Source organism: Orbicella faveolata, unplaced genomic scaffold (assembly GCF_042242905.1).
Source record: "Orbicella faveolata isolate gen_17 unplaced genomic scaffold, um_ofav_v1 contig_48, whole genome shotgun sequence".
Lineage (NCBI taxonomy): Eukaryota > Metazoa > Cnidaria > Anthozoa > Scleractinia > Merulinidae > Orbicella > Orbicella faveolata.
The window spans coordinates 13,854,368-13,871,984 of NW_028301578.1; the positions used below are offsets into that span (position 1 = coordinate 13,854,368).

At 40.2% G+C, this 17,617-nt stretch overlaps 1 protein-coding gene across 2 annotated transcripts; it reads right to left on the reverse strand.

Annotated features, from left to right (window-relative positions):
- Positions 1-986: 986 nt before the first annotated feature.
- Positions 987-17,418, reverse strand: LOC110069768 (histidine ammonia-lyase-like). 2 transcript variants are annotated; one of them, XM_089280953.1, is made up of 25 exons: positions 17,302-17,418; positions 16,834-17,138; positions 16,429-16,474; positions 14,653-14,689; positions 14,120-14,194; positions 13,306-13,378; positions 12,648-12,714; positions 12,148-12,185; positions 11,457-11,535; positions 11,110-11,156; positions 10,435-10,574; positions 9,810-9,857; positions 9,640-9,691; positions 8,930-9,025; positions 8,749-8,844; positions 8,543-8,601; positions 7,947-8,027; positions 7,561-7,626; positions 7,017-7,095; positions 6,640-6,690; positions 6,210-6,245; positions 4,179-4,313; positions 3,425-3,533; positions 2,261-2,330; positions 987-1,777 (listed from the first exon to the last, which is right to left on the reverse strand). In XM_089280953.1, the coding sequence occupies exons 2-25, from the start codon at positions 17,072-17,074 to the stop codon at positions 1,637-1,639; spliced, it is 1,962 nt and encodes a 653-aa protein (XP_089137079.1). In that variant the 5' UTR covers positions 17,075-17,138; positions 17,302-17,418; the 3' UTR covers positions 987-1,636. The 2 variants fall into 2 exon arrangements, with proteins under 2 accessions (XP_089137079.1, XP_089137078.1); XM_089280952.1 differs by lacking the exon at positions 17,302-17,418 and having other exon boundaries at positions 16,834-17,290.
- Between the last annotated feature and the right edge of the window lie 199 nt (positions 17,419-17,617).

Here is a 17,617-nt window from a genome sequence, read left to right on the forward strand (position 1 = left end):
TACTGTAGACAACAGATGTTAGTATCGCTTCGTTCGCCAACAAAACGTGGAGCCTTTTTGCGACTTTTACCATCAAGCAAAGGTCACTGAGTTAAAATTTAAAATGCCTTAAAGTTTGCGACAAATTCGCAACTACGGATCCCAAAAGAGCTTTGTGAAAGTAGATATCCTAGCAATGTTCGCATAACACGATAAACACAACGATCCGTGACCACATCGCAATAGGTCCTCTTTGCATTCTCGCCCAGTCTAACCTCCTCAATGCGAACCTGCATGCACTGGGAATGAGGAAAACAGAAAAAAGGCTTGTCTTACCGTAAAAACTGCTGAAAAGCGAAAAAAATGCAACAGACCTTCGTTAATATAGCTTCTTCTGGGGCCATCTCGAAATACGAACAGAAAATAAGCGAGAAAAGTGATTGTGGGATTGGTGACGGACCTCCTCTGTATAATAGTCAAGTTTGTGCGTCGTTTCTCTCTTCAAAATATTCCAAATTTCTTGCTTTTTTCAACATTTAATGCTCTTGGCGATTGCGCTATGATTTTAGCCGTTTATAGAACAATGTCTGAGAATGCTTCGAAAATTACGCTTAATGCTACGTATAGAAAAGAATCAACTAAAAGTGGCTTACCTCGTTTTGGCTTACGTTATTTTGATGTCCCCGGTGTTCCAAGAGACAGTTTTAAAGATTGAGCAATTGGAACTTTTTAGGCCCCTAGCTTAAACAGAGAATGATTCACGATTCGAGGCTAAGAAAACTTAAAATCTTAAGAGAATCATACGAAGAGAATTATATAGGTACAATTAAAAGCAAAAATAAAACGAGAGGGAGAGAAAGTTAAGAGGCGTTCGTCTCAGCTCTGTATAACTAAGAAAGAATACAATTGAGTAATGAGATGCTCAATAAACCAGGAAACTTCCGGGAAGAGACAGTTTAAGATCTGCGTTCCAGGAAATTGGTGGCAAATGTAAAATACCTAGCCTGGAAGCGTAAATAAGCCGATTTATTTACAACGTAAACATTACATCCGTATGTGCAAACTACCCTAAATGAAACGTATACGAAAAAAAAACCCAGTATGCTACTTTGTAACTTGCTTCAAGCTTGCGTATATTCAATGACAGCAAATATTTGTCTCTGAAATTTACACAGAAAACACAGAAGTTCTTTAAATTAAAAATTACAATGTTCTGTGAGACTTAAAATATATTTACAAACCAACATTAGAACTTTTTTTCGTCATAGGTATGAGTAAGCACAAATTTTAAACACTGTAACAGCAAATTAAGTTGAAGGAAATACATGTTGCAATTTTAACTTAACCTTTATGAGAAGCAAAACAGTTTACTTTCTAACATTTGCATAAATACGCTGATTACAATTAGTACACAAGTATAAACTCCTTTGCTGGTAAAGTTAACCGCTTCATAAGTTATATAGCGTAACACTCCTTTCTGTTCGCCATTTCACAAAACGTGTCCTGTACAACATTTTCTCAACTGAATAGGTTTGATTAAAATAGTTTGATTAATATAACTGGTTTGCTCCATAAACACGATCTACAAAGTCTCCAAGCAGATGAGGGGTGGGGGAGCAGGGGGGGGGGGGTGTAATATGTGTAAGACCTATCACTCTTAGTTTAACTTCATCTTCTTCTCCGGCGGAGGACAATCCGACAAGACGCTTGCTGTTGGCGACAGTATGTTAGTAGGTAGTTCGTGACACGTCATGCGGTTAGTGTAGTGCGTCATAAACGGTGAGGCCACATCCCAGATCTGACAAGAAAAAAACGTGAAAGCAACTAAACAGGGATAGAGTTAGAAAATTGCTATTTTTAGTAAGGTGACATCTATCTTCCCATGTTCAGAATAGGGGCACTCGTTATAATAGCACGTGTAGCAGACGTTTCCTTTCCATTTTCCAGGCGATGAGATCGAACAAGTAAACGAGCGTACCTGGGTTGAGCAAAAAATGGGCTAAAGGGGAGGGACTGAGCAAAGATAACTTTCACTGATTATGTAAGGGGGGGGGGATGGGAGACGTGCACGGCGGGGGGTTGGTTGAGGGAGGCGCTAAATCAAACCAATAGCTCATGTCATCTATGATTAATAGGCACCTTATCTACTGACACCAAGCTAGGGATAGATTAAAGAATGACTCGCCTACATATTCATTAATATTTTCTACAAGCATCAACTGTTCAAAACAATAACAATGATAACAACAACAAAAGCAACAACCTGAAAACCTGGTTTTACCTTGCCATCCACCACAAGCTTTAATACAGCTTCGATGTCAGGTGCCATGTAACGATCCTTATCCCAGGACCTTTAAAAAAGAGACACTATTAATTGTGAGTTTGGAGGTTTTTAAAACTGGCAGTTTTCCTAACTCTTAAGCACTGGCCAAACGGAGTCGTAAGTAGACTCAAGTTAAAAACTTGGACCTACTTGAGACTTCGTTTGACAAGGCCTTGGGTGCACTTGCGTTGTACACTTGCATGTACTTGCGAGTCCGTTTCGCCACCAACGCTAGTCTCTACGCAAGTTAAACTTTCGCCTACTTGCGACTAGCTGCGAGTCCGTTTGGCCAGGGCTTAAGATTCGAAGAAGCATCACATAAAGACTTTAGATTCTTACGGTGCGATCGGAACATCAGCTTTAGTTTTTTAATTGCGTCAGTAATTGTCATATATGATTAGACTACTTGGGAATAGTAAACGGCGCGCAGCGATTTACTAGAAAGTTCCTTCCGAATTTTCAACTCTTCTGTCGAATGAACCCGCGAACTACTGCACTTGTTAACGGATTCGAAAGATACTATAAATTATTTTGCTTTACTCAAATGTTCGTTAAGCTCATTTTGTGGTTGGCCAGTCTCACTTGTGATTGGCAAGATTGAGCTTTGGCTTAGATTGCGACACAGTCAGCTGGAGCACATGCGCAGTAGATGCCATTTCATAGCTAATTTGCATATCACAGAGACGCGATCCATACTGTTTTTAACCAAATATGATAAAAATAGTATCATAGAATGAGCAAAAGCACACTCAAAAACAGGGTATTCAGTAAACCATTGAAAATCAAACAAAAAACTGTGAAGATTGAAGCGGATTTCTAGATGCACTTTGATTTCAGGTTGAGGTGAACTTTTTTCAAAATGAGAAAACTAGTGTCCAGGTCAGCGCGGCACCAAAGCTGACTGTGTCCCTCTAAATAAAAACACAAACTGACTTGGATCGGGTAGCAGCTCTCGCAAGGTCTCACGTGAATGCTTCGATATTCTTTGAGAGAACAATAGAACAAAAAACAGAAACAATGGCCCTAGCTCCAAAAAAATAACAGCTGCGACACTATGAAGACAAATAGAATTACAAGCTTACAAGAGCTGCTACACTTGCCACTGACTTAACATGATCTTACTTGACGACTTTCCGCACGAGCGAATGAACGGCTTCAAGTGGTTCTGTTGTCTTCAATGGCCGCAGGAACTCGATTCCTTGACAAGCTGCTAGTAATTCAATAGCAAGAACTGAAAAAGAGAAAGAAACATCGGCAGTTGTCATTACAAAAACAACAAAGCAAGGTAATTGAAGCATCTATAAGTGAAATGGGTACCGTTGATGGCTAAATAATAAATAAACAAATAAAGAAAGAAAAAAGCAAAAACAACTGGTTACAAGTGTCAATTATTTTTGGGAGGGGGAATTCCATGGAAAAGGGAAGGGGGTGCTTGTTGCAAAAAATTTAACAAAACCGTCCTGTAACGGAAATCAATATGGGCGTAGCTCAAGTGTTATTATTTTGTCCCTTAAAGAGTACCAGCCTAAAACAAATAAGCTAACAAGAGCTAAATGAATTCAATGATCATGGCATTGTTATCGAATGTTTCCATTTACGAAGAATTTATAAGGATATCATTCTAGATTATTTAAACCATTGACAATGGCGGTGTAACGAAGTGTTGTTACCCTTTCGAATGCAACTTAGTGCGTCAAAAACAAACAAACAAGCAAACAAAACATTGCATGCATGTCATTCTATCGTAAACACCCTACCAGAGACTTAAAAACCACAACTTATACCTCAAAGTTTGACGACGCGCAACCCAGCCCCTTTCACATGATAGAGGCTCCCCCCACCACACACCAAGTATCAAGTCGATTTCAAACCTGACCTCTCTCCACATTTCTAACAACGCTTAAAGATTTCCTCGCAGCAAAACCTCCCATAGACACATGGTCTTCTTGACCAGCTGCTGTGGACAATGAATCTACTGAGGAGGGGTGGCACAGGACTTTGTTCTCTGAAACTAAGATTTCAAGGCAGTTAGTTGCTAAGGAACGGCAAGCAGGAACAAATCTAGTACATTCAAATAATGGGTATCAAGAAAACCTGCTCAACATTGATAACAATAGGCATTGTTGTAAGACCTAAAATTGGTCTTATATGGTCATTCTGAACAATGGCGGTATAAGCTTCTAAATGCCCGCGGGAGTTTTTGAAATTTCCGATTACCATACGAGCACGAAATTTAAACGATCGGAAAGACTGAATGGAAGACAAATTCTCCCGAGGGGAGATGGTATTGGTATAATCCTGTCGGTGCAAATAGTTGCGGTGGGGTGGCTGGTGGGGTGGCGGTTGTACACATGTATTTAAAAGTGAAAGTAAAAGCTACCGACAAGTAAGGCATCTTTTTGCTTTAAAATTGTTCTAACCTGGTAAACTCATCACGCGTGGGAGTGAGAGTGAATTTCGCATTGGGCTAGATTGCGAACAGGCTCTCTTTCGCTCTAAAACCCATAAGATCAGTGTAGGATGAACACGAAAATAGCGAACGCGATAATCGAGCGGCAAAGCTGCTCGCTTCGCGCTCCCGCTGTTTCCGCGTTCGACCCACGGATTGAAAAGCAGGAGGAGAGACTGCTTTCAGTCGAGCATTCGGCCACAGATTAATAGCTCTCAACAGCGCTTCGAAGTTCGCGCATCTTTCCTCGCCGACCGATTGATGTCCACAGCGATTTCCAGCGGAAAGAAATAAAAGAGCAAATAATTAAAATTACAGACGCGATGTTTTGGGTAGCGTTTCTCCGCTCTTTAATAATTTCCGCTTACTCTCAACGTATTTTTTGCGAATCACGACTCCACCGTTCTAGATTTGTTTACTAAAATTGAGTTCATTCAAATGCCGCGCTTCATTCATCAGGTTAAGTGTTCTTTTATTAGCGTGCATGAAAAGCATTATCCCCGCCCTCTCCCACTGTAGGAGCCAGAGGGAGGACAGGGAGGAGGCAGTGCGAAAAAAAATGTGTAAATGAGTGTTAATGGATGTAAATAAATGGGTTTCTGATTATAACCTGCTTGTGGATTATTCATTGCGATATTTGCTAACACGTTTTAAAATGTGTGCGCTCTGCTAAAAACTTAAAGCTCTTCGATACCTTATTTCATTTTCAGACTGATAGTTGGTCAACAGAAAAGATCACACCTTCGTTTGCTGCGAGCTTGATTGAAAACAACGGCGCTTTTTCACAACTAAAAAGTCACACCTCGTTTATAAAGTGCCGCGCGCTCGACTGAAAACAGCTGAGTCAAAATCTGGACGCTCCGCGAACACTAAAAAAATTGAAAAAGAATAACTTCCATAACGATTGCCAGGTTTCAGAGAAAGATTTATACGCGCAAAAACAGAAATTCGGTCACGCATTCTTCACTCTAACCACCGCGCGGTCGACTTAATAAAAAGCAGAAAAGTTATAACGCCGCACGAATGACAGACAAAGAACGTTTTCAGCAGCATACCTATTAAAACGAGTCGGAATTAGAATAAAAAGGGATTTAAACCGGGGGTTGTATTTAGAGAGACGTGGTCCGAATGCGAGACATATGGATAATTAGTTTTTGAACTGTGATCACCTCGATGCGCACAGCGGCGGTCAATTTTGCCTTGCGGTACCCAGGTGGGAATTGACTTTACGAGAGAAAAAATTACGCTGCCCACCCCCAAGTGCAGCTTAATTGTTCTGCCGAAGGTTTTCCGAACAACGGCGACGATTTTGGTTTGGCTTTGGACGAAGTCCCTCAGGGCTACCAAGAACAAAAGACTATTCATTTTTGCTGAAAGTGTGATGTTGAGCCGGAACAATAGACCATTTCTTGACACGTGATTATTATAATAATAAAACACAACTTCTCAATATCTCACCTAAAGCTGCCGCTGTACAGTGCGCTAACATGAAGCCTAGATAGAGTGAAGCAAAACCGGAAATGTTAATAAACGATTAATAAGTTAAATTAACTGACCGACCCACAAAGCGAGTGACTGACCCAGAGCTATGTGGGGATATGGCTTAGTAATGGAGGCAACATTTTCTTTGTAGCTCGTTGTGCAAAAACGAAGCATTGAGAGTTGAAAAGTGTTGTTGCGCTTATCAGGACAAAGATTTACAAGTTGAAGGATATGTTGGTCAACTATGAAAAAGCTAGTCTGAATACGCACAACAAACAACAACGCTTTACGATAGCAACGCAACGTCGTCAGTGGTGTGGTGAGGTGAGATGGAAGGGTAAATATTACCTGTATCATTTGGCCCATGAGAGAAACAAAGAAAAACACAACAACAACTTCTCATTACCAGAATTCAGACCTCCTTCCTTCACGAGAAATGCTGGTAATTCACTGAGAGCTAAACAAACAAAACATACACAATAAGCTTACATTCAAGGCAAATGAATTTGATAATAAATGAAAGGATAGTCGCGTACGAATATGAATTCTGATGGTAGAAAATCGGACGATATTGTCACGGTAAGTCAATGACAACTTTCTACCTTTCATTCGGGTTAAGCCTTTTGAAGGCAAAATTTCGGAAAAAATAATAGCCTCTCCCGTCGGTGGCAACCTTCACAACACGGACGCATGGTCTCTCGGTCAATTCATTATTTTTTTCGATTGTCAACCGAAACCACTTGAATTACAAATCTTCCCAAAAAGGTTCTTTTAACGTATTACCTGGGTTTACAAGTCTTTCTATCCTTCTCTCACTCATGCTTGCCAATTCATGCACGCCAATCGCTAGGTAGTCTAACACCTAACACAAGAAACAAATAGAAAATGGAAATCGAGTTTAGATGTTATCCATAGGTAAACTGTAAATATCTGTCTTCCGATCGCGTTTTTCGTTCTGTCGCGGAGTAAAATCTAGGGTTGAAGTTAGGCAGATTGCCAGACAGGATTAGAACACGTATAACACACTTTTAATTAGGGGGAATATCGGGCCCTTTCAGACCCCTTAGAACAGCTAGACCGGTACACCCATGTATAGAGTCCTTCTCACGTGGTCTGGCACTACTCTAGCGTCCAGGCCTTCTCTCAACTCTATAGAATATATGCCTGATCCCCAGGTCCTGGTCAGCGCTTGATTCTGCCTCAAAGAAAGCACTGGCTAATAGTCTGTATCTGCGAGCACGCCGTTGGCTGATCGAAAGACATTATCTTTTTTAGCATGAACTTAACCCGTTTCTTAATTAGTAGAAATATAAAAATATTTACTTACCTTAGCAGGATATTCGCCATGAAAGTTTCCGCCTGAAATGACTTCTCCCTGATCAGCAAACACGATCTATTGAACATTAAGTTAAGGACTTTCTACCATTGGAAGAACTTTTTTCCGTTTTCTGGCCGCGCGCAAATTGGAGCGAAAGCAAAAAATATCGATGGAGCTTAAAGGGGCTGGTGCTCTCCCTCCAATTTGCGCGCGACCAGAATGCGGAAAAAGCTGCTCTATTCGTACGAGAACTCTTACTATGCAGGCCACATGTACTAGTATGTCGAAGATTCGTAGAGTTCATTGTAATAGCATCTGTAGTTGCCATTGAACACTTGTCTTAACGAACAAAAGAGTTAGTCTATTAGGCATCCTCTGCTAAAAAAAAAAGATACTGGGTTGTCTGTGGCACTGTTTATTTCTGTTGTGATCACGTCTTGCACAAAGTCAATGGTGTCATTCACAACTCCATGGACCTACAAATAAACAGAAAATGACGTGCTTCAAAAACAAATGATTTCATAAGAAATATACCTTAAAATTTGGATGAAAAGACCAAAGCGGGCTAACATTTTTACAAGAGACTTTTTGAAGAGTGCATTTTCGTGTTGTGGCTTCTTATCGGAAAGAAGTTTGTGTTTAAAATAGTCTTCTTTTGGTTGGACGGATTTTTGTTTTCGCATGCTCAGTTTTCCCCCTGTCGCGCGACAGTCTTCCGCGAGATGCGATCGACCTGAAACATTTCATTCTGATGACGTAACACTGTAGAGATCTGTAGCGTCTCTGATTGGTCGATACTTTCGCGAGGAAATTCATCGCTGGCTTAGCAACAATCAGTAAGTCAACCCAGTGTGGAATTTTTCGGGTCGAATCTCAGATGCTTGTCAAGAGAGCGCACGACGAGAGACAGATCTGTTTGGTTAATTAGGTTATTTTGACATGGCTTCTTTATTGTTACTGTTCCTGTGCAAGTATTCGAAAAGTCACTGACCTGTGGACAACAGCGCAATGTGTAGGAATCCTGAACGCGGTTACAGAATCTGTGACTTTCTGAAAGCAAATACAAACACAGTAAACTAGCTAAATGTTTAGTCCATCTAGCTGTTGTAACTTCATTTAACGTTCACACCTCAACATACTCTTTCCTTAGGACAAAACACCAGATAACGTTGCCCTTCTCTACCACCCTCTGCTTACCTGCGATCTCGGAGGGATACATGCTTGAATGAAGCAGAGAGCGCAGTCTCTCAGCGACTCGACGCTGACCAACATGTGGGCGCACTTGATGGATAACTAATGTTTCAAACAAAACAACGCTCTTTTTAGCAGACTCTGTCAAGAAAACGGAAGTTTTATAAATAACTTCAATTATACTTACGAGCATCAAAAGCTCTCGAGGTTCCTTTCAACACTTCAAGCGACATGGCAGCGATCACGTCGGCCTGCTTGGCTATCAGCCGAGCTCGTTCAACAGCTAAGAAACGAAAACAAAACATCATTTATGGGGAGTGTTTAAAACACGAAACAGTGAAATGACGAAATGGCATTACGAATAAGAGTTAATGAGGGAAAACGGGTGTCTGTAAGAGTTAAATCTCTAAATTCACGATTGTGAGCTAACAATGTCAAGGCAGTGATACTTAGGCTAACCTGAGCGCCATTTTGGCTAGCTAAGGTGCTATTTAGGCTAATCGTCGTGCTATTTCGTAATTTCCCCATTTCGTGTTTTAAACACGCCCCCTTCTATATAACACTGTAAAAGCGCGCGCAGTCTTATTAAATAAACCCATTTTAAAAACTACAATACGTATTTGGGATTACGACCAATGTCAAATATTTTCAGTCGTCCACAGCTTGTAGAGGTATGACACCTTGTAAAGGACGTTACTGATAACTTCACATTACATAGATGTGCGCGTTTTCAATTTGCCATGCATTAGTCTGCAAGCTGCCCGGGAAGTACGCGCAACAACGACTTCGACTTACTACGCGACAAATTGCAAAGAAAACACTGTTCGTATCATCTGGTCTATGCGAAGAAGTAAAACAACAACAGCAAAACTGATTAAAAATCGATTGTGTACTCACCTTCTGCCCCAAGAGAAGTTATCAGCTGAGTGCCATTAATCAGAGCGAGTCCCTAAGAAAAATGAAATTCTCAAAGGTTAACATAATATAAGAGGAGCTCTCCAAATTTTGAAAGTAATGCAGAAGGAAAAAAAAACCAATATATACATATAGTACTCAAGATAACTTACTTCTTTAGGTTGCAACTCAAGAGGCTCTAAACCATACGCCTTGAGAACCTGACAAAGATATTACGGTTTTTTTAGCATTAGGTATTAAATGTTCTTACTTCAGTGCGCGATGATAAAACCTTCCCTTAAACTAAGTCTGTGGATGAAACCCTAGTGTGTGTCCATTCAAATCAAAGCTATTGATCATTACTTTCATGTCGTACTGTTTATTATGCTGTACAAGGGGTTTTAACTTTTGAGCAAGTCTGTGGATGAAACCCTGGTGTGTGACCATTCAAATGACTGAGATGAGAAGCAGTACTTTCACGTGGTACTGTTTATTATGCTGTACAAGGTGGTTCTAACGTTTAAGCTAGTGTGTGACCAAACGAAAGCTATTGGGCAGTTCTTCAAGTTCTTTGATGTGGTACTGCTTTTTTCCGAAAGTTCTAACTTTAACTGACACTTGTTGAGGAAAATCTAGTGAGAGCATTCAAATGAAATTTGTTGATGGGCAGTACCTCAGTACACCTGTTGACCTGTTACACGTTGTGGTATTTGTTTTAATTTACACTTCTCATAGTTACATACAATTTTTAACCAATAGGAACTTTGCGCGCTACTATATGCTACTCTATTTACTTACCAAGCCAGCATCAGCCCAGCCACTCTTTGGACTCCACATTTGTCCTTCTCCCAACAAACCAAGAGCCAGATGAGACAACGGGGCCAGGTCACCACTTGCCCCCACAGTACCCTGCTCAGGAACCCACGGCAAGCACGATTCTACATTCACACAAGAAATAACAGTTCTAAGCCAAAAACGAGGAACTTGTTAACGCAGGATTAGGGTTTGCTTGCAAATCAGTTCTAAAAGTTCTCAAGGGTAATTTACTCTCCATCAGTCTTACTTTCTCAAGGCGCAACTTAAAGTTAACAGGACCGGAATAGATTAACATAAGCTGCAATATGCTTGTCTATCTTTGACTAAAGTAGCTTCCATTGCATTGACCGTCGAAAAAAATTGCTTTTGCTCTAGTTTTGTGCTGGCCAAAGCCTGTGAGATTTGTGTACAGTGGCTTAACCAATCAAAACAAATCCTTTGCCTTTTTCAACCAATGGGGAGCAAAAGCTCTCAGCCAATTGTAACTTAGACTCGCGCGTTTCCCCGCGTTTCGCGAGGACTGTACGTTTCTGCTTCGAATTCAGATTGGTTCAGAATTCGGTAGCTGTGGTTTTACGAAAGTCATTACACTGTACCAAGACACTGCTACATCCAACTAAACAACGGAGTTAGTCAGCAAGGAGTTGATGTTCATACCATTAAAGGCTGCCACAAGCTGTTTCAACGTCTTGAGTGAGATCCCACTGAAACGAACACAAAGTGTTATGATAGTAAATTGCACATAATATTTCTCCTTAAACCGAGTCCCGACTGAAATGCCGAACTTAACAACAACGGCAATATATTCATAGTTAACGAATCGTTAGCAATGATCAAATGTACTGGACTATAACTGTTATCACTAATATATCAAATCAAAGATATTTTTTGCTCTTTAGTTCAGTAAGGCTTTTAGCGCCTTTACCAAACAACACCCGGGCTCGTTCTTCTTTTATTTTGAACATTTCTCTACTACGCGAGAACACGAAACAAGCTTTACTAACCTGTACCCTTTTGCCAAAATATTTATTCTCAAAGCGAACAGCATTCGAGTGTGCTCCGTTGACAAAGGTGGGCCAACACCTGAGATTTGGAAAAAAAATTAACAAAAAAACAACTAAGATTATGGAGAGTCAACACAATTATTTCACCTTAGAGCTTAGCAATTACAACAATAAACAAGCTGTATTTGTTGGCAGAACGATTTCCAGTATTTTTAAAGACTAATGCAAAGGGAGAGAAACATTTTCGTGTCACATGAATTGGCTCCCTTTGTTGCGTCAAATCATGGGAATTCGAAGTTAAAGTTTTCGGTTCGCTTGCGCTAAGAAATTCCTCTTCAAGACTTTAATCAGGAAACGAAACCGGGTCCACAATTTGTAAAAATGGCGCGCTTTTATCCATCGCGGATTCTCTCAGTCTTCGATTCGTTTCCAGCTTGCTCTTATTAAAAGCAATTAAAGTTTACACCATGGTGAGTTAATGGTGACAGCCCCCGCTTACTATTGTCAAATGGGACCTAACCAGTATCTATGGCTTTGAGCTGGACGAAGACCTGTTAGCAACTAGAAAGTTTCCGCTTTAATTTCACTCACGGGTGACAACAGCAATTTCCATGATTTGAAACTTTTAAATTTGTGCTATTCACCTTTTTTTTTTTTTTACAATGTTAGTTCAAATAACGTGTTCACTTACCGGCGGCATGTGATCTTATAAGGTTTACCTGTAGCTCCCTAAAAGCATGTTACAAGAAAGCGATTAACACACAGCTTGTACGAAAATCGAGGGGTAGAAGGGGATCGTGACCCACTCAAAAGTCAAGGCGCACAGTATGGTACTGAGAAGTACGATTTCTATTGGTTAAAAACCGTGCACTAGCCACTCGATCTTCCAGTGTCAATCAATTTCGCACATACGTATTACCTTGACACAAGCCATTAAATCGTTGTAGCCTTCACTGCAAAAAGCATGTCTGTAAGCCACAGAAACTCGATTCTGGTCGTTTTTGCGGGTTTGAAAGTTTTCCGATCTTGCACACACATTTTCACGTGGAAAGTGCGACCGGTGGTCAACAACTGCATTCACGTTGAGCTTGACTCCAAGTTATGGGTAAGTATTTTTGTGTGCCGCGTGTACAGACTAAGCTGCAACTGACGATACAAAAATTAAAATCAAATTAAATCACTTATGCTTACTTAAGTTTGTCACGGGGGATTACCACACTTGCAAATTTCCCGAATCCCGTTGTTACACCATACACCACTACAAAGGAAAAAAACAACAACCAAAAAAGAAACAAACAAAAACAAAAATTAACAAAAAAAAAAAAGGTCAGATTCTGGCATGTTCTGAACGGTAGACTCTTGCCATTACGTTTGGCTCACATGGCACGTGCACAGGCTTTAACCACCCGGATGTTCCCAAAGGTCGAAAGGAGGGGGAGAGCGTCAGTTCAGGGGGAAGTATCGGACCTCAGAAGCCCCGCAATTTCTTTCTTTTTCCTTTTCTTTTGTTTTCTTTCTTTTTTTTTTTAATTTGGAGCCCTGAACAGCCCAGAGATTTTCTGTGCTTGGCACTTGGCGACAACTGAACTGTCGATCATTCTTTCTGAGAGCCCCAGGGCAATGCAATTAACGGATCCAAGCTACTGCACATGTCTTGTGGCCCTCTAACCGCCCCGAACCCATAACCCTTTTCAAATCCTGGACGTTAGCAAAGGACAAGAGCACTACGATCATAGTCAGGGCTGTCCTTAAGTCTTAAGTCACCTGTAGCCTTGTTCTCCACACCTGTAGCAAACGTGTTACTTTGTGGTTGAATTCTATCAACAAAAGGCAATTTTCACTCAAATACCTTTATTTTCACGAACAATGTCATCCAATAGTGCCCGTGATTTATTGACGTTATGTTCAGCCTCTTCTGTCAGCTAAAAAACAAAAGAGTCGTAATGACGCTGAAAACGTTGGGCTGGGCAAATGAAAGTACTTAAATTTTAGTCGTAAGATCCGGGTGTCCAGATTGACAATTCTGTTACTAGAAGGGTGAATTTTCATTCAGTAGATCCCGTTGTTAGTCAATCCCGACAATCTCTCTAGCCTTTTTACAGCGGTCCAATCCAGTCGTTTGATTATTCGTTTCTTCGTTCGTTCGTTCGTTCGTCCGTCCGTCCGTCCGTCCGTCTGTCCGTTCGTTCGTTCGTTCGTATGTTCGTTCTTCCGTTCGTTCGTTCGTTCTTTCTTCCGTTCGTTCGTTCGTTCTTCCATTCGTTCTTTCGTTCTTCCATTTGTTCGTGCATTCCTTCAATAGACCATTTTACAGTTGTCTGTTCAGTGACCTGGCCTTTGAATGGCAGTGAGGCTGCACATGACCTTGTTTTGATAACGACCTCACTGCTTTTGTTGTGTAAATCAAGTTGTTCTTGTGCTAACAAGTTAACATTTAAATGAGAAAAGCAAAGAGGTCTGTATCAAAGCAAGGTCACCTCTGGCCTAGCTTGCATTCATAGGCCAGGCAACTAAGCGCGAACTGTAAAATGGCCTGTAATACTTTGGCTTCCAGCTCTCCCCTAACACCACTCCTGGAGGGGCATTTACATGTTCCTGCCAGGAATTATACTTCAACGATCTGCACGCATTCTAGACCTATTATTAATTACTCAGTCACATACCCTTATTTTTAGTTTGCCTTTTCCCAGTGACACAAGAGTTTCAGTTGACAATGAGCATCCATCAAGCTCCACAAACTACCGAAAAAGACAAAGCCATCAAATTAAAAAAAATATCCGTACTCATTACACTCTTTTCCTTTTTTTAATTTCACCACCCCTCCCCCCCCCCCCCCAACAAAAAAATAAAAATAAAAAATAAAATATAAAAATACAAATTAAAAAAAAACCCAGTTTCAAAATAAGCTTTATAAGTCCTATTGCCAAATCCCCCAGTTCGGCTTAAAAGATTACTTTAGGTTGCAGACCTCTAAGAATTGATCAGGGCTGTAGCTAGTAACACGCAAATCGAGGCACTTGACTTTGATCATTGCTTTTTTTTTTTTTGTTTTTAATCATCATAAACACCCTTAATACCTAGGGAGAGAATAAAACCATGGCTTTAACCTCAGATATAATCTTTTTTCTGGCTACAGCCCTGAAAAACCTTTCTTAAAATATTACCAAACTGACAGTACTGAATTATATTCAATTACCTGGACATGGTTCTGACTGTTCTCTGCCACCTCCTTTCTGCAAATGTGAGTCAAGGACCAGAACTACAATAAACTGCACACGAGATTGCCCTTGATACTTCTCAGGGAGGGGGGGGGGGGGGGAGGAAGGGGCGTGTGCTCATCCTACCTCTTAGGGTTAAAAAAGCAGTTTTGGTGCCTCTTCGGGGTGTTCAGCCTCAAAAGACCCACAGCGTGAACTATTGTACTGCTGAGGACAGGAGATAATGTGTTGTTTAAGAATAGGTACCTCTTAAAGGTGAAAAAAAATTCAAGCCACGCCCAGGGCTGTCATTAAGGGCTGTAACCCGTGACACCTGTTACAGCTGAGTATGCTTGATTTTCCCTTCATGTTATGGGTGAAATTGCCAGTTGTTGATAGAATTCGACCACAAAGTAACACGTTTGTTATGGGTGTGGAGAACAAGGCTACAGGTGACTTAAGACTTAATGACGGCCCTGATGCCCCCCAAAAAGGATGTTGGTACCTCTTAGGGGTTCTTCTCAAAATTTCTGACGAGCACCCTGGCAGTGCTTTTTAAAAGGGAGCCCCTGGCATACTTCACCAATTAGTTTGTATAGTGTGATTGTCCAGGTGAGGGTTGAGAAGTTCTGAGAAGAACAGTTTTTTGTGACTCACCAACAACAGTTCTTCTCAGAACTACCCTCGCTACTGAATGATACTCCTGGGATCAAACCTACTTCACTAATTGTTTACCACTATTATTTTACGAATATCAAATCCTGATTCCTTGAACCTTTAAGATCCCAAATACTTGGAATAAACTTACATACAGAAAACTGACCCTTGGTTTAAGTTTAAAGGGTCAAGAAAGCAGGATCCTACTGTTTTACCATTTTAACTTATTGTAGGCAACTTGATTGATCAAATGAAACAAAGCTCATGACAATATTGTCAAAAAGATGCCAAGGAGATTAATATATTTGCTAAATATTCAGTTAACCATTAACTAAAAAAATAAATTACACAACTTGCCATCTATGATCTATGCTGGCTATAAATATGCATCTCATCTAGATCAAGGGAGATTGATTAAAATTTTGCTGGTCAAAACATGCCGAGGAAACCTGAGGATTAAAAGCTTCAGCTGCAACAACCTGTGGCACTAGTGTGACAGCTTTAAAATAGCTTTGGCTTTCAGAGTCCAGTGGCATACAGTAAAACAGGGAACATCACTGCCATTAAAATCCTTGTTGAAATCAGCAGTTACTTAGTAATATTGTTGTATTTCTGCATACAATTGCAATGTGAATCAACTAAAAGAGAATGATCACTCATAAGAATTATGAGAATCCCTGTGTCATGAGGCAAGACCAAAAATATTTGCAGTGAATAAACACATTTGTTGGTGCACTGTACTTTCAAATTTGTAATATTAATTTATCATAATCATATTTAAAAGAAATAAATAACAATAAGTTCTTTAAAAGAATAAATTTAAAAATACATACAAATTATAAATTCTGCTGCAATCATAGATAACAATGATCATAACACAGCAAAATAATATAATTAATACAAAATGTATTTTAAGTATTACATACACGCATGCATAACTTTATTTCCATTCGGATTTCAGTGTAGCATGGGAGTGCTAATATCTCGTACCAAAGAAACAATAAAATAAAACTACTCCATGCTATCGAATAAGTACGTACTTAATTACTTATTACTTATGAATTAAATAAATTATACATTTTACAATTAAGACCAAACTAAAGTGAAAAGCTGGATACAAAGTATCAACTAAGGTGTGGTCATTTTCCGTGGAAACACCAACAGCTGAAATAATACAACAATAAATTAACATTTAATAACGCTGTTCTTGACACGCAGTTGTAAAGAAAAAAAAAAGGCAGGTGACTTTACATAGAGATTCGTAAAGTTTTGTGGGTTAATTCCATTAATACGAGTGCTTCAAAGCGGGAAAATCGAATCACAGAGGGAGGACAATTTGGCTGATGCAACCCGGAAAGCCTGAACTGCTCTGATCAGAACATGCGTTTACAAACTTCCGCCAGAGTTTAAAACTCACTGACCGTACATTGACGTTCGATCAGTCGATCGAACGAATGAACGATTCGAACGTATAACTGATCAAATACTGAATGCAAAATCGCACAGTCTTTCACTGTACTTACCGGAAAGACGGACAAAATCGTTGTCATCCAGTACTTCGTTTATGGCATCGTTCGGATATAGCATCGCGCCACCTTTAGCCAAACGAGCTTCGAAGTTTTGGGAGGTTAAGGGTGACTTCTCTGATCCAGGAGCGCCTTCTGAGCGGCGCATTGTTTCTTCAATCAGCCACTGAACTGTGTTATGACCTTCTCCGCAAGGAACGACGAACCATTTGTCGTTGAACCGAACAGATAATCTCATGATTTCTAGCAATTTCTCTTCACTGTGTTCTTGGATGTGTGAAACAGAAAGTCTGGGACACCGGCTAATTATAAATTTACAACGAATACAAACTTGTTTGTCAAAGTTCCAGGATTAAAGTCCTGGCAAAGTACACGTAAACTAGAAGATGAATAATCAGATCATATCGATTTACAATAACTACGCATTGAAGCCTGGCATACACAATTTACATATGCATAGCTTACCTCAAAACTTGACTGTCTTGTTCTCTTGCATGGACTTGAGAAATTGTTGTTTTTTTGCGACGTAGGCTAAAAATTATGTTGTTTGTGCTGAAACGTTCAAATAAACAGTTCTAAGAAAGCATTAACAATTTATTTACTCTGGTTTAAAGCGGACGTACCACGAATCCTTGCCGCCGGCGCGGCAAAACAAGCTTAGCCGTGCAACAAATCAACCAATCATTATACAGCATTTGGTACACGCCTCCGACGCACCTCCGACACACCTCCAAAAATACTAATCGCGCATATATTAAAAATACAAAACGCTGGAATCATT

What these genes read in the sequence shown, in the direction of transcription:
- LOC110069768 (XM_089280953.1), bottom strand. Translation starts at nt 17,074, where the DNA reads ATGAGATTATCTGTTCGGTTCAACGACAAATGGTTCGTCGTTCCTTGC. An exon ending in ATTTTGGCAAAAGGGTACAG is followed by an intron (nt 11,157 to 11,456) that starts GTTAGTAAAGCT and finishes TGTTCGTTTCAG; the next exon opens with TGGGATCTCACTCAAGACGT. An exon ending in GCTTGTGGCAGCCTTTAATG is followed by an intron (nt 10,575 to 11,109) that starts GTATGAACATCA and finishes GTGTGAATGTAG; the next exon opens with AATCGTGCTTGCCGTGGGTT.